Below are 17557 nucleotides of genomic sequence, written 5' to 3'. Positions count from 1 at the left end.
ACATCTAACCTGTGAAAAATGTTTTTCCGACATTTCTGACAACGAATAGTTTTGGAAGTTATATAACCAAGAAAAAGAATAAAAATCTCACATGTAACAGGGAATATCAGGTGGTGGAATCTTTTGATTCAGTTTCACATTAAATTTGCAAAATGCTTCCGCATTACTAAACCTAATGGTTTTGTGAGAGACAATATTTGTCTGATGATTAGAGTGTATTGTTCCGAGTGTGACTTCTGTTCAACATTTGCAGTTAGAAAATCCTAGCTGGTGGCAGTCAATATTTTCAGAAATGTTCTGTCAAAATTCTTTTTCCAATTTTTTTTTTTTTTTTGTGATATTTGATTCTTAGTTCATCTCCTTGACTGAATTATTCAGACATCGCATCTTTCCAAGAGCTTATTCAATTTTATTGCTTTTGACGTATGCACTAAATATTATTACTACCTGTTTTTATTTCTGAGATAATCTTTATAGATAGGAATGGTGATTAGTTTCAGGGTTTAGAGCTATGGACTCATTAGTTCTGATTTCTAAGTTCTTATTTCTTCATTCAGGGCTCAGCTTCACCAGCTCCTTGGAAATGCTCTGAAGAGTTCTTTTCTCATCAAATTAAAAACAGGGATCCTCTGAAGATAGGGTTCGTATTCATATCTGTACTGCACATCCCTACCGGAATCCTGAGGCCCTCTTTCCTTTTTTCAGAAGGACATTCTATGAGACACAACAAAGTTTCAAATTGCTAGCTCTCTGAAAATAATTTTTGATTGCTGCAGGTTCCCGAACATATGGGCACTGCGGCTAGTACGTGAATTATTACAATGGAATCCTGTAAGCTGCCTTGAAACAGTCGATGCTAATACCTACATTTGTGTTTGTGTTCTAAAATTAGTATTTGATTCTGAATTCTACAACTACATCTTCATTCCAGGAAGATCGACCAAGTGTAGATGAGGCTCTAAAACACCCATACTTCTCGCAAAGGTGATAAAATACCAGGTGGGATACCTGCTCCTGTATGAACAGCTTAAAGACGACACAACCTGCATACCTTTACCCGAGGTTCTGTGATTCGGATGCCTTGTGGCCCATTGCCCACCTCTCTCTCTTGAAATGTCCCAATGGCTTCACAAGTGAAGCTTATGGTTATTTCATTGAACTTATTGCCATTTGCCTGGTGTGTAAGCTGAAGGAACAGAGAAATGGGCAGCAAAGAATGAAGAGCTGGAAGAATAGGGATATTTCTTTGTTTCTTTACCTTGCAGCATGAAATTTTTGAACCAATATTTCAATGTTGATTGTTTGGGCGGATAAGCATGTCATGTCTTTTAGGATTTAAGTTATGTACATGGATGGTATATAGTTCATAATAACATAGTTTAGTTTAACCTGTAATAGCTAACACAAAAGGTCATAAACACTATATGGAGCTATGGAAACTTTCAATCTTTGGAAGCTTATAAGCATATTTGGTAATCCTATTAAGTACAATCAGAACCATGAAATGGTGTGGTTGAAGGTTGAGACTCCTCTTAACCGAATATTTTCTCATAGCCCAATGGGGTTAGCTATTGAGCTAGACCTCACCTTATCAATCTCGTAGTACACATTGTTTTCTCTGTGGCAAACTAAACATCAAGAACTGGGCAAATCTATGTACATCATGCATTATAAACAACAAGAGTGAACTCCAACATTTATATGGACCTCGAATATTGACTACATAATATTTACAAAAATTTGTTGGTGCTTCTTGACACCAACATCAAATAAATTCCTAAGTTACGCTCTCAGCATATTTTGCTCATTCCAAAAGTGCACAAGCTGAGAAATTCTATCAAAAGCAATGGTAGATACACTAATCATCATATCATATTAAAAGTGGGAAGCACCAAAGTACAAAGTTGAATTACCTTTTTATTCTATACTAGATTAAAATATTGTAAAGTATTTATATTAATTAATTATTAACTATTAATTCAACAGAAAAATTAATTTTTTAATCATTAGTTATGAGTTATACTTCCTCCAACATGACTATTAATCATTTTCAGTTTTCTAAGCATCAAAATCAATTTTCTAAGCATCAAGATATTTTTCAGTTCCTAGACATATATTTAATTAAATTAAATTGAATGTTACAACAGATGCATGGAATCTCTTTAGTTAGGAATATGAATAGCTAACTTCATTAAATATATATATATATATCTTAGTCTATTATCATTTCTTTATTTTTTGTCCTCTGTATTTGTTCATATTTTTTATATTTGTTTTTCTTTAATATGTATCTTTTTCTTGATTTCTTTTTGCTAATTATTAATTCTTATTTATTTTTCTCATGTTTCAGGTTTTTATCTTACGATTTTGAATTCTTCACTTCTCATTCACATCATCATGCAAGTAATAAGTATGAGGAAAAATTACATAACTAAAGACCTTTTATTTTATTATTATCAATTTTAAGTATACTTTTTATTTATTACCATTTTTGTCTAACTTTTAGCTATATTAACTTAAAACAATTTTAGAACACATTTATTCCTTTTTTATACAATTTTTAAACCAAGTGAAAACGTATTCGCTCATAACTCAGATCCTCTTTCGCTCTTTTCTTTTTCTTTCTCCTTCTCCTCGTCTGTTCAAAAAATTAGGGTTTTTGTTCTTTTTTCTCCATTTTCTGCACAAATTTTAATGGAAGAAGGTAATGGAAAATCTCTTAGAAGAAATCCGCGTCTAGTGAGGGATATTGATACTTCGAATCCGAAAGTTTGTAGAAGAAGTCGAAAGAAGCGTCAAGTTTCGTCTTCTACTTCTATGGATGAAGTTCCAAGTTTTAGTTTGGGAATCTCACAAATATCGGGGGAGAAGAACAATGAGGAACAGAACAAGAAGCAAAAGAAAGGTAAAAAACGAGTTAAAGAGGTTAAAACAATGAAGAAATAAAAAAAATATGTGTTACTTTGGCATCTATGTTGAAGAAACTCGTTGATAGTGATGATGATTTTGAGGATTTACCTCCTCAATTTCAGTCAAAAAGTTTGAAAAACAAAGATGGATTGGAGAAGAAAAATCCGGTGAATGATGGAAAAATACGAAACCGTTTACCCAAAAGTGTCATTCTACCAGAGAGTAGATATCCGGTATGTGCTAGTAGTTCTTAGTTATTTGTTGTTTAGCAATGGTTGTATGTTGATTGCTGCTTGTTTTTTAGATGTAGTATGTGAAATTCATCTTAATTCTACTTTAATTCAACTTTAGTATGACATAAGAAGTGAATAGAGCAGGTAGGATTCTGAGTGCTGACCTTAACTAGATTAGGATTTGAGTGTCCTAGTGTATTGAATATAGGTAGAATATCAGGCTCATAATTGGTTAACTACTAAAGTTCCTCAATGGTGCACCATGAGATTATAGTTGATTGGGTGACCTTTATATCAGCACAAATTCAACAACATAGTGTATCTGTAAATTCAAAATAACAATAAGATGCTTACCAGATCTTATGTCCTCCCCAACTTGAAATTTCTACTTTCTGACATTGTATTTTGTAGCATATCCACCATCTCAAACCTCCTCAAAACCAAAAAAGGAAAGAAACAAATCAAGTTATGAAAAGTATCTCTGGAGATCTGTCCAATTTCACGTTACAGAACTATTGTCATGTTAGTTTGTTATGTGTTGTTTTACTTATTATTCCTTCTCAATATGATTCTAAATTAATAATTAAATTTGACCATGAACCTGTTTATTTTAATTTTTCTTTCTGCATTTCTGTAATCTTTCTGATCAACTTTGTGAATAGCTCTTAGAGAGGAGAGTTTGCTTGTGAATGTATGATGTGTTGGTGTTGCAATTCATTTAGGATAACAAACTCAAGATCAAACATGCTAAGGGGGATACTAAGGCAGTGAGAGGGAGCATGTTTGATCTTGAATTGTTATCCTAAATGAATTGCAACACCAACACATCATACATTCACAAGTCAACTCTCCTCTCTAAGAGCTATTCACAAAGTTGATCAGAAAGATTACAGAAATGCAGTTATAAGACAAATCAATTCGCCACCAGAACGAAGAACTAAAATAAACAGGTTAATGGTCAAATCTAATTATTAATTTAGAATCATATTGAGAAGGAATGATAAGTAAAACAACACTAGTAAGACAATAACAAACTAACATGACAATAGTTCTATAACGTGAAATTGGACAGATCTCCAGAGATACTTTTCATAACTTGATTTGTTTCTTTCCTTTTTTTTGGTTTTGAGGAGGTTTGAGATGGGGGATATGCTACAAACTACAATGTCAGAAAGTAGAAATTTCAAGTTGGGGAGGACATAAGATCTGGTAAACATCTTATAGTTATTTCAAATTTACAGATACACTATGTTGTTGAATTTGTGCTGATATAAAGGTCACCCAATCAACTATAACCTCATGGTGCACCATTGAGGAACTTTAGTAGTTAACCAACTATGAGCCTGATATTCTTCCTATATTCAATACACTAGGACACTCAAATCCCAATCTAGTTAAGGTCAGCACTCAGAATCCTACCTGCTCTATTCACTTCATGTGTCATACTAAAGTTGAATTAAAGATGAATTTTACATACTACATCTAAAAAACAAGCAGCAATCAACATACAACCATTGCTAAACAACAAATAACTAAGAACTACTAGCACATACCGGATATCTACTCTCTGGTAGAATGACACTTTTGGGTAAATGGTTTCGTGTTTTTCCATCATTCACCGGCTTTTTCTTCTCCAATCCATCTTTATTTTTCAAACTTTTTGACTGAAATTGAGGAGGTAAATCCTCAAAATCATCATCACTGTCAACGAGTTTCTTCAACGTAGATGCCAAAGTAACACATATTTTTCGATTTCTGCATTGTTTTAACCTCTTTAACTCGTTTTTTACCTTTCTTTTGCTTCTTGTTCTGTTCCTCATTGTTCTTCTCCTCATTGTTCTGCTCCCCCCGATATTTGTGAGATTTCCAAACTAAAACTTGGAACATCATCCATAGAAGTTGAAGACGAAACTTGACGCTTCTTTCGACTTCTTCTATAAACTTTCGGATTTGAAGTATCAATATCCCTCACTAGACGCGGACTTCTTCTACGAGATTTTCCATTACCTTCTTCCATTAAAATTTGTGCAGAAAAATGAAAAAAAAAAGAATAAAAACCCTATTTTTTTGAACAGACGAGGAGAAGGAGAAAGAAAAAGAAAAGAGCGAGAGAGGATCTGACTTATGAGCGAATACGTTTTTACTTGGTTTAAAAATTGTATAAAAAAGGAATAAATGTGTTCTAAAATTGTTTTAAACCTGAATTAAAGTTGTATTACACAGATGCTAACAAGTGAACTAAACCTAAATTGAAGTTGAATTACACAGATGCTAACAAGTGAATTACACATTAATTAAAGTTGTATTACACAAATGCTAACAAGTGAATTAAACCTGAATTAAAGTTGTATTACACAGAACAAGTGAATTAAACCTGAATTAAAGTTGTACTACACAGATGCTAACAAGTGAACTAAAACTGAATTGAAGTTGTATTACGCAGATGCTAACAAGTGAATTAAACCTGAATTAAAATTGTACTACACAGATGCTAATAAGTGAATTAAAGCTGTATTACACGGATGCTAACAAGTGAACTAAAACTGAATTGAAGTTGTATTACACAAATGCTAACAAGTGAATTAAACCTGAATTAAAGTTGTATTACACAGATGCTAACAAGTGAACTAACACTGAATTGAAGTTGTATTACATAGATGCTAACAAGTGAATTAAACCTGAATAAAAGTTATATTACGCAGATGCTAACAAGTGAATTAAACCTGAATTAATGTTGTATTACACGGATGCTAAGAAGTGAACTAAAACTGAATTGAAGTATTACACAAATGCTAACAAGTGAATTAAACCTGAATTAAGGTTGTATTACACAGATGCTAACAAGTGAATTAAACCTGAATTAAAGTTGTATTACACAAATGCTAACAAGTGAACTAAAACTGAATTGAAGTTGTATTACACAAATGCTAACAAGTGAATTAAACCTGAATTAAAGGTGTGTTACACAGATGCTAACAAGAGATCATACTTATTAGAGAAGAGAACCGAATACCAGACACTCACAGGAACTTGAATCAAACGAAATCTCAACATAAATCAACAAACAAAAAGGCTTCCACACAAAAAGAAGAAATTAAACTTTTAAGACCACAATTGCAAGCTCACATTAAAGGATCAGTTAAGTGCAAAGGAGACCAACAAAAAGCGCAGATTGCAGTGCAAGTACCCTAAACTAACATAGCTTACTCAACACTAACCTTTAAATTGCAATAGCGAGAGAAAATTGAAGTCCGGCACCCTAAACGAACAGAGCTTACTCAACACTAACCTTTAAATTGCAATGGCGAGAGAGAATTGAAGTCTGGCACCCTAAACGAACAGAGCTTACTCAACACTAACCTTTAAATTGCAATGGCGAGAGAAAATTGAAGTCCGGCACCCTAAACGAACAGAATTTACTCAACACTAACCTTTAAATTGCACTGGCGAGAGAAAATTGAAGTCGCCGGAAAAAAAATTGCAATCGCGAGAGAGAATTGCATGGGCGTGAATCGCGGGCGTGGAAAAATTTTGGGGCGAGAGAAAAAATATGAAGTTGAATATTCAATTAAATTAACATTTATCGTTAAAAAAATAATACTGACAAATATGGTAATTATTTTTTAAAAAGTAGACACACAAGTTATTTCCCCTAAGTATGATTTTCTTTTCACAAAAATATGATGTAATCTGTAGGAAAATAGTGATATGTATTAATATTTTTTAGTAGGATAAATGGCATAGACTTTAGATTCATACAAATTATTATTTATTTGAATGGATGTTTTTTTGAAAATGTACAACCAATTTTTTTAAATAAGGTATTTAAATATTTCAATCATTTTTATCAGGTTTCTTATTTGTGAGCATAGCTCGATTATGTTATATTCCGTAATATGATTTATATCTTAATAAGTTAATTAATATTTTTCAGTCAAATTTACATATGAAGGAATTCATAATCTCGAATCAAACAAGGAAAGTTGTACATGCAATTGAATTTTTATATATCGATTAAATTTTCTAATGCTACAATTATTAACTATCTCTATCGCAAATAAGCACTATTTTTAGAAGTGTATCCCATGACATGACATTGACAATAATATATTATCCACCTTAAGGAAACATATGTTGATCAATATTTGTACAACATGAAATACGACTTTTATTCGGCAACAACTTTTTGATATGCATGTGTCTACAAAAACGAGGTTACAATTTCTTACACAGGATACAAACTTTAAGATGTTGAAAACACTTGCAAACGTAATCAACATTACTTATGTCACATAAAAACTATTTGTTGTGGAAATATTTAAAAAAAAAAAAAAGATATGTTGTATTAAGTATAAAATATCTTAAAACTATATAAGAAAATATCATATATATATATATATACACACACATATATATATATATATATATAAGAAAATATCACATATATATACCAATTAATTGATTGTATGTAACTACAAACAATTATACTTCTCTTTCAAAATTTAGTTACTCAATACTATTAATTAACACAAGACACACGTGCAACACACGTACCTAGAAACTAGTTAATAAATAATTCTAGAGAGAGAGAATAAAGATTTTCATTAATATAAATAATATTAACAAAGAATTTTGGAGCATATTACAAAATTTTGGAACTAAGATAAACAAGGAGATGCTTGTGGCATCCAACGGAGGTAGAAAAAAGGAAAAAGGGAGAAAAGTCTTTCTCAATTAATTTTACACTTTTGTGTCCCCAAATAAGACACACAAGTTTCCCCCTCCTATTGTCCTTGCATACATTGTCTTGTTGCTCATTAGTCATTTCTTTTAAGGTTCTTGACTGTTCACACGACTATGAAGTTCCAACATTTCTTGATGTTTTGGGTCAACAGAGAGAGCAGCTCGACAATCTCGCAATGCACCCATAACATCACCTATATGCTCATGAAAAGCAGCTCGCAGGTGTAAAAGATGAAGATCGGCTTTAAATGCAATGGCCCTCGAAAGTTCTTCAATGGCTTCCTTGTCCTTGTGGTTGTCCATCAGAACTATCACCAATTAACAATCGTTAATCAAAAGATTCTATGCAGATAACCTACTGTAATCAGTTAAAGACTACACTCATAGTGCAAAAGATCCTAAAACAGCTACTATAACATGTTGTCAAAGAAGCTAAGCTATTGCAATTGCCGGAGATACTGTGCTTACTAACTGCGGAAAGATAGAGAGGGGAAGGTTAAATTATCTCATAAAAGGCGCCATCTTGATTTACTATTTGTTATGTTATCAACAAAATTAAAACCATACAAGGAATTTGAGTTCCAATGTGTAATTTGATACTGTATTTATTATTAATAGAAGCTGTATACAGATCTTAGTATATATATGCAAATCTAACTTGATAATACGTGAATGAATGTAGAATGTTCATGAATTTTTCATCTCCAGATCAAGACGAATAAAACTAAAAACTGAAGAATGGATGGAAAAAGAAAGAACTATTACCTGCAGCTCGATATCTGTAAGGGTAAACTCTAAGAGGATCTAGACGAGTGACCATCTCTAGGTCAGCCTTTGTGCGGTCACGGTCACAGTATTCTGATCTCTTCTCGTAGGCAGATGCATTATTCTTGGCCTTCTCAATCAGTTTGGTCATTTCATCATAAGCAGCCACCTTATCATTTCTCAAGAAATGTACACGAGCAAGACCTTGGTGAGCCCGGGTATGCCGGATTTTAAGGGCATTAATGTAGCAATCAGCTGCAGCATCCAATTTACCGCAGTCGACATACACACTGCCAAGATTGTTCAGGGCCTACCAAAGTTCAATCAATGTGTCACAGATTTGCACTTTTTTTTGTAGTAGCAACTTAACATGAAATTAGAAAACATAAGACCCACTGTTAGAAGGGAGACATTTTTGTCCTCTTTCCATGATACTGTCTAAATTTTCCCGTACTGCGGTAACAATTATGCTAGCTAAGCTAAGCATGTGAGAAATATTTGAGTGCATGGTATAGTGAACTTTCAACCGTGACTTGTTGCTGCTGTATTACCAAATATATATTTTTTTGCCATAATTTCAACCATCTAGGTACCTTTGTGATAAACTTTACCTTATCAAAAAGGAAAATCAAGCACCACTATTCCTTGTTAGCACCGTATGTATACAGTTTAGTTGCTACATTCAATCTACAAATTTAGCATGGCTACATAGAAATTCATTTTTGAATGGTGTGGAGATTCTGGATAAAGAGTGACATACCTGACCTTTGCGAAGCCTATCTGAAGGGCATCGCAAGGCATCCTCAAGAAGTGATATGACAGTTGATGAACAAGATGCATCAAGGCTAGAGTCAGCTAAAGCATACGCTTTCAGGAAGAATGCTTCAAAAGATCTCTTGATGCTAATGGACTCTTCTGCTTTCTGTAGACCTTCTTCACAGTGGCCAGTATCATATAAGATCCATCCCTCATAAACCAGACGTTCATGTTCACTAGATGAATGCTGGCGAGCCAACTGTAAACTCCTCATGGCTGCATCTGGACAATTCAATCTGAAAAAGCACGAAAGCGTGTGAATTGTCATTCAATTCACTATTTCTGCTTATAGAGCGTGGAATATTGGCATATAAATACTCGTCTAAGAAGAGAACAAAGTAGAGCCAATCTTCACTTAGAGCAAGACGGGGAGGAAGTCCAAAACATCGCAGAGGTGAAGAAAAGCTTTATCACAAGGTAATAACTATTAGGCAATACCTTCAAATCATCTGAACATAAGTCATCTTAAAAAGACTAGGGAACTCCCTTAAGTTCTATAGCTTGACAGCATGATGGCATGAGCATAATCTTAGGAACATAAGGTTAAAGCAAATGAATGAATGCCACAGTATTCGAAATATACTGGAGTTTCCAAATAAACCTTATAGAGGCCAACTAAATTTTGTAAGGAGTTGAAGCTACTGATTTCAGTAATCTAGAAGTTCTGATATTATCAAGAGTATCTACAGTAGTTGCTAGACATTAATAATTGTCAGGTATGAGCATAGTATATTTACCCCTGGAAACACTCAGGATAAATTGGATCTATTACTCTGTTACTTACTATGGAAGTAGCCAGTGAACACGGCAATTATCCACAGGACTAAATCATCTTTCCCAAAATTGTTAGGAGAGAAAATGGAATTAAAGGGTATTTTCACCCTCATCTCTCGCATACCCTTTTTACTTCGAAATTACATGAGATCACTTCTATTTATAAAAACTATCGAACTTCTTAAATTTCACCTTGTACTCCAGTTTGTTGATAGTTCTTCTTTAAAATACTCCATAATTTTGCTTTATCAAAAAAGTTACTCTATAGTTTCACATATGTTCCAACCTGCACCTAGTCAAACAAGACTTAACTTCATTTCAGACATAGCTGCACAGCAGGGTCTCATTCAAATAAAGTTTTGTGATGCTTAAAGAGCGACAATCCCTGCCCTCTCTCCTCCACTTCAGGCCAAAAGAAAAACAAATTCCAAATACTAAATAGAAGAACCTAGAAAGGAAACCAAAAAAGAAGTAGACTTTCTCCATCCCAGAACGATGGGGTTTCGAGTACAAAGGTCAACGCATCTATTTTTGGTGTGAATTTGAAACCACGCCAAGACCTCAGACAAAGAGAGTGTCCAACCAATCACAACAAGCAGCCATGCACTAAGCAAGTCATACTCCCAGCTATCGGATTCTTTCTGTTTATTTAAATGTTCTGTAACTAAATTTAATACTCTAATTTATAGTTTTTTATGTTAAAAGTGTGAAAAATATTTTTAAAAAAAATCATTAGTTGACACTATAAATAGAAGTAGTACAATTCCTTATGGGGCGTAGGGAATCATTTATATATTTAAATTACAACAACAGCTGGGTATGAAACCAATATCATGCAAACTAAGCCTAGTATTTAAGTGGAGAAGCATAGAGGAGTGAGCCCATTTTTCCCGAGTTTCAAAGGAAGCACTAGGGGTGACCCAAATGGATTTATCTGTCATCAAGACAAAAATTACAACAGCAGGATACATTATTTCTTGTACCCACCACTGTACACTTTGCGGCCTTCTAGGAAGAAACAGACAAGACACAAACAAAGCAGAGACAAGCTGCACTTTTTGGAGATGAAATGAGATATAGCATCAACGCAGCCCGGAGGTCCAATACCATACAGGAAAAATATTTTGTTGTCTTATCAGAGTACATATGGATCCAAGAAATTGTAGGTTTGAAAACGAGTATATCAGAAAACCATCTCAAGGGTCGAAAATATGAGTTTCACAACAAGAAGTAAAGAACATGTTTCACAATCTGAAAAGATACTGGTGAACAGCCATTATGACCAATCATCTTTCTGGAAAATGTGAAGCACTTTACAAGTCAAATAAGCATAAAGTGGAATTACCGGAGGAGAAGCAGGGACTGTCTGAAGTAAAGAACACCTTTTGCTGCATCAGACTCGAGCATCTGGTATATTACTGAAAGAGATCCAATATCATCAACTGATGACCATCTATCATACAACTGCAGCCAACAATCAGCTTCTGTCCAATTCTCTACATGCTCGCGTAGAAGAGTACGGAGTTGCGATGCTGCAACTCGTCCTTCAAACACGCGATAATCTGGGCAAAGTGTGAGGATTGCCTGTATATCACATATTGCTAATTGGTAATCCTCTAGAGCAAGGTAAAAACAAAAGCGGAGTTCCAAGCACTCCAATGCCAGTTTGAATCCAAGGATTCTGTTTATTTCTGAAAGAGCAGCTTGAGCATTTTGCTTCCTCATCAAGGATGCAGCTCGAAACATATAGGGGTATGTCAGTGTAGGATCAAGCTCAGTTGCTTTTTCAAGGTCATCCCACCTCTTTTCTCCTTCACAATATAGCGAGCTCTCTTGGTACATCCATCCAAGAGGAATTGAGGAAGAAATAACAGAACCGAGCTTCTCATATGCCCAGCGTTTATGACCCCTTATTTGACCTAATCTAGCCAAACCAATAACTGAATAAGTGTGACCCAAATTAAAAGCAGCCTCAAACAGTTGCTCAGCTTCATCAAGCTCTTCCCTAAGAAATTTAACGCATCCTAAACGATGATATGCGACCATTTTCTGTTGGCTGGTTTCAGCTGAGTCTACCAGTGTTCTCAAAAAACGAACAGATTCATCTGATCTAGGATCAAGGTTCATCGAAACTTCACTTAACAAACAATAGAGTGAAAATGAGGCAGGACCTATCATAATTGACCTTTGTTGCCTGGTAGTATTGCTTAACAGTTCAACTACTTGACTGTCATTCAGAGAATCTGGGAGTTCACGTAAAAATACTTGCAAACATGACGCAGCAAGGACAGGGGAGTTCTCTTCAAGGGCACATTCAAGGAGTTCTAGAGCATCTTGTCGACATGAAATTAAAGACGCGAGCTTTCGGTCACAAGCATCCTTGAGGCTTTCACAACAAAACTTATTGGCAAATACCAATATTTCCAACAGCAGATCAGGGGACACTTCATTCAATAAACCGGTTGAGCTGAATTCATTGATCACCCTCATTGCCAGGGGTGAAATATTGTTTTCAGACAAATCTATTTCCTCACAAAACGATTCTGTGAAACAACCATTGAGCATGGTATGAAATGGAGCTGAAAGGCTGGCAATTTTCTGCCTGTCACATGCTATTTTCTCATCCGCAATTCTAAAAGAAACAGTTCTTGGACAAGAATCCTCATTTGTGGTGATGACTCCATGAGAACTTAATTTCTTATGGGCAGGCATTTCAGATGCTATGTCTATTGCTCCAAACTCCTTTGCGCACTTGCCACAACTAGAAAGCAAGTCAGAAATGAGCTCTTCATCTTGCTTCTCGTATTTCAACCACGCCCCAAATACAAGTTTTTCATAAACTGTACTTGCTTTCGACCAAGCTGAGCGAAGGCTTCTCCTCATTAATTTAACTTCTCCGAGGCCCTTAAAGACCTGAAACTGCAGCAAATAGAGATTCGACCTCTCTTGTGGGGAACATGATTCAAGCTCTTCATGGATTTTTGCTAAAACTTGAACATAATCAACAGGTTTAAAGAATGGAAGAATTGGTGGTTCTGGGACCTTGATCAAAGAATCTCTACAAGCACCAAGAAAAGTTGTTTCCAAGTATCAACAAAACGAATAGAATAATCATATGTGGGGTTAGCAGAAAAGAAATATTGCAAAACATCAGCTTACTTACATAGAAGAAGCAGATTCAGATGAAATTTTGGCAAGCTTCCCTCTTTCAACTTGGAGCCATGACTGAGGATTAATTGATTTCAGATGTGTTTCTTTACAAGACTCTGAAGGGAAAAAAGTTCTCATGGGACATAACAGATTAAGCAAGTCCCAGATCTCCACAGTAGCCACAAGGGTTCTACCCAACAATCCAAAACTTAAACAGCAAACCAAAATAATACAACAGCTCTCTCACACTCAGAATCACAAGACTCTGAACTTGTTGAGATCAAAAAATAAGCACTAAAGCTCCCCCTATTACGAGGTCCGGGTAAGGACCTGATTTTGTTAAGATCAAAATCACAGTTCAAAACTGATAACACAAAATCCCCTATCTGGAAAGAACTAATTTACAGACTAACCTAGAATAGCCACATCAAAACCCACAAAATCTTAATCTTTTCTCAACCAGAATCATAAAAAAAAAATTCTTTTTTAAGATCAAGAATGATAAACAGATAAAACCTTAAACTCCATTGACCTTTTTCCCCCTAAAAAAAGTCAGATTCAGCAATATACATAACCCAAAAAGGAACCAAAAAAGACTAAAGACCCAAAAAGATTACGTAAGATCAACAAACACAACACACCCAAAACCACATTAAATCAACCAAATCTCCCCAGATATCAAATACCCAAAAACACTTACCTTGTTCTTGAAATATAAACAGATCAGCAGAAATAATAACTCCCAAATAAAAAAAAAAATCAAGACAACCCCACTTACTGTTTTGAGCTTCAATTACACAAAACTGAGATAAAGACTGCTAAGGCGTGAGATTTTCTGAAGAAAAATTCAGTCTTTCACTTTTCTTTTGTGCCGTTTGGTAAAAGGGAAAGTGTTGTTTTCCTTTTTGGCAATCTACTTTCCCTTTTTTTTTTCAGTTTTAGTAATTTGTAGTCCGTTGGGTAACAGCTACAGAGCTTATTGGGAATGCAAATATAAACTATACTGTAAAAAAAAAAAATGAATTAAATTGCCATTTTGGTCTTTAATATGGTACTTGTACGTTTTGTAATTTATTAAAAGGTCATTTTTCAACTTTCATTTGAATGTGGCCGTTGACCATGTAATATGAAGTTCAAATTTTTTTTTAAAATGATATATTGATAATATTTAGATAAATTTTACTAATTTCATATCTAAGATTATATTTTGTCAAATGAACTTTTAATTTTAAAGAATATGCTTAATACATACACAATTCTTTATATTTATTATTAAATTTTATTTATATTTTTTAACTACGACTTATTTTGATTAAATTTCTAAGCATATGATAAAGTGTTTTTTTTAAAATAGTTTTTACTTTAGATATTGAAAAGAAAAATTATTGAGTTTTTGAATTTAAATGAGTTAACTATTTAAAAGGTCAAATACATAAACAGATTCCTAAACTTGTTGGATTTTTTCCTTCAGATATCTTAACTATGCTATTTTCCTATTGAATCATTGAACCACCCATAATTTATTTTTTTTAAAACATCATTAGTCGACGTGGAACCAAATTTTGTAAGGGTATTGATAGAGGATACATATGTTGTTCCATAACATATTAGTCCAGTTGATAGTGAAAATGTTCGAGAATAATTGTGTTTTATTCAAGTCATTTAAACACATTAGAAAACAAATGAGACTAACACATAGTTTGTCTTCATTCCTGCAATCAAAATCATTGAACTACGAACACAATTAAAGACATTTACAATAGAAAAGCCGATCAAAATCAGTCAACAGTGTTTAAAAAGAATAAATTATGGGTGGCTCAATGATTCAATAGAAAAATGACATAGTTAAAGTACCTCAAGGGAAAAAACGAACAAGTTTAAAATCTGTTTATGAGTTCAGTCTATTTAAAAATATAGAACCTTTTTTTTAATTATAAGCAATAGCTTTAATGGGGTCAAACATAAGGTTTTTACATATTAGTAAAGCTAATGCATGTAATTAAATGAAATCATACATTTTAAATAATTAACTTAAAGAAAAATACATGTAAAATTTTAAATTAGAAGTGTCTAATGGGAGTATTTAATCACATGTTCAGATATTTAACTAGAACAAATCATAATTTGAATATCTAAATTAATATTACTAGCAAATTAACTAGTTATTAGTATTTTGATTCCTTGAATCAGTAGAATCTTTGTAAAATTGTGTGTTTAAAATTTAAATTAACTTAGAATTATGATCATTTATTTGAAAAAAAAACAAACAAGAAAATATGCATTTTGTTTTCACAAATTCTAAAAAAAAAAATTGTGAAAAAAAACACAATTTTAAACTTCGAAATATCTATTAAAATAAAATTTTAAAACTTTTAATTTCAAATCGTGGTCAAAAAGAGGTCACAAGAATGAAAGTGATTGTATACTTAAAATTTAATGTAATTAGATATGCCAACATAGGAAAATATTTAAGATTAATTTGAAAATTATAAGGTCGCATTCCTTCCACCATAAGGAGCCCACAAAGAAATCTAAAAAAGATTCTAACATTTCAAGGATAATACTTCACTATCAACTTGAATTTCAAAAATAATTATGCCTGTTTTATTACATGGCTGTCTTTCAATTTCAAAATATATAATTTATCTAAATTATGTTAAAGAATTAATTATATTATTTTTTTTATCATCTTTAAATTATAAGAATTACTTAAAATTTATAGATTCTGAATATATCGTTAAACTTTATAGATAAAGAAGGAATATATCTAAGAGGGGGATGTATAAAAAATGGGACAAAATATCTGTATATATAGGAGAGGGATGTTAAAAAAAAAAAGCAATATATCAAAGGCGGAATTATGTAGATTTTATTTGTTTTTTTTAAAAAGTTTTTGAACAATTTTGCTATTTGGGAAAAATAAAAAAAATTCGAAGAATGGAAGTAGAAAATTAATTTTTAAAGCCAAAATTATCATTATCAAAAAGATATTTATGAAATTATCTCTTAATAATTTAATCATATATTTTTAATTTAATTTAAATATAAATACTAACATCTTCTCTTTTTTCCCTTTTTTCTGTTTAACATAAGTACATAACAATACATATATATCGTTTTCAAATTGATAGTATAAACAATTTTGAAAGATGGATAAAATACAACTTGTGGTATGTGCAGTTTGCTTACTGAGTCTGTTTGGTATTACTATTTAAATTTGTTTATTTTTAATTATATTTTTAAAATAGTTTTTTAGAAAAATATTTTTTTTTAAAACAATAAGTTTTTTGAAAGTGTTTTTGATAAGTAGATTGTGTCGGCTAATCTTTTTTTAAAAAGTGTTATTGAGAGTCAATTATGAAAAATGATGAGTATCAAATGTACTTTTAATATTTAAATATTTAATTAAGAAAAATTATTTTAAAATGTACATATATTCAAAAAAAGAATTGATGGTATCAACATGATTTAAATAAGATTAAATATATCAAATAAAATAAATTATAACTCATTCCACAAATAAATCACATACAAAAAGTTTACCACGAAACTAAATAAATATAAGGAATATATTAGGAAATATTTATATATAATAATTATATTTTGGTCATGCAAAAAATAAATTCCTGCTTCTATTTCTATTTTATTTAAGAAGCATTTTTCTTTTGTTTTTTTCCGACAACAACAAAAAAATGTTTTTGCTTCTATTTAAAATCAATTTTATTGATTCAAATATCTTAATTTCTCAAAAAAAGAAATCCTCAAAATAAGTGTTTTTTACTAGACAACAACAATGTATAATCATAGTTTCAAAACTTATATTTATCTCAATCAATATTATACGTAATAACTAAAATGATTAAAATACTAATAATTTGCTATATTTTCCATTGGAATAAAATTCAGATTAGATGGAAAAAGAACTCCCAAAAGCATATGGCCTAAGTAAATGTACTAACCTAAGGAAAATATATTCCTAGCTATTTGCCTTTTATTTTTTCGCCTGACGTTTAAAATTTATATGCTTATTATTCTGTCATAATTTTTATTGGTATATTCTAATTAATTATTATCACCAATATATATAGAGAGAGAAACCATTCTTTTTTCATCATTGTATTATATATTTCACTATGATATACAAAGAGTTCGTGCAAGCACAAATT

General features: G+C 32.3%; 2 protein-coding genes and 2 pseudogenes across 6 annotated transcripts in view; 2 read left to right on the top strand and 2 right to left on the bottom strand.

The window, feature by feature from the left end:
• Positions 1-1476, top strand: part of LOC107031575 — a 34586-nt gene extending 33110 nt beyond the window's left edge. For all 5 annotated transcript variants that reach the window (XM_015232993.2, XM_027919706.1, XM_027919705.1 and 2 more), the window contains 3 exons: positions 558-640; positions 777-831; positions 932-1476. In XM_015232993.2, the coding sequence (XP_015088479.1) occupies positions 558-640; positions 777-831; positions 932-988 (195 nt within the window). In that variant the 3' untranslated portion in view covers positions 989-1476. The remainder of the gene's footprint in view (positions 1-557; positions 641-776; positions 832-931) is intronic.
• A 1218-nt stretch (positions 1477-2694) lies between these two features.
• On the top strand, positions 2695-3164 carry LOC107030396 (annotated as a pseudogene).
• A 1511-nt stretch (positions 3165-4675) lies between these two features.
• LOC114074079 lies at positions 4676-5160 on the bottom strand (annotated as a pseudogene).
• A 2562-nt stretch (positions 5161-7722) lies between these two features.
• On the bottom strand, positions 7723-14379 carry LOC107031124 (ETO1-like protein 1). Its single transcript, XM_015232358.2, has 5 exons — positions 13405-14379; positions 11587-13299; positions 9412-9703; positions 8652-8961; positions 7723-8194 (listed from the first exon to the last, which is right to left on the bottom strand). Exons 1-5 carry the CDS (start codon positions 13527-13529, stop codon positions 7974-7976), a joined length of 2661 nt encoding a protein of 886 aa, XP_015087844.1. The 5' UTR covers positions 13530-14379; the 3' UTR covers positions 7723-7973.
• Positions 14380-17557: the final 3178 nt, after the last annotated feature.

Source organism: Solanum pennellii, chromosome 9 (genome assembly GCF_001406875.1).
Source record: "Solanum pennellii chromosome 9, SPENNV200".
Classification (NCBI taxonomy): Eukaryota; Viridiplantae; Streptophyta; class Magnoliopsida; order Solanales; family Solanaceae; genus Solanum; species Solanum pennellii.
Note: the sequence above shows the minus strand (reverse complement) of the source record. Positions and strands in the feature narration are given on the sequence as shown.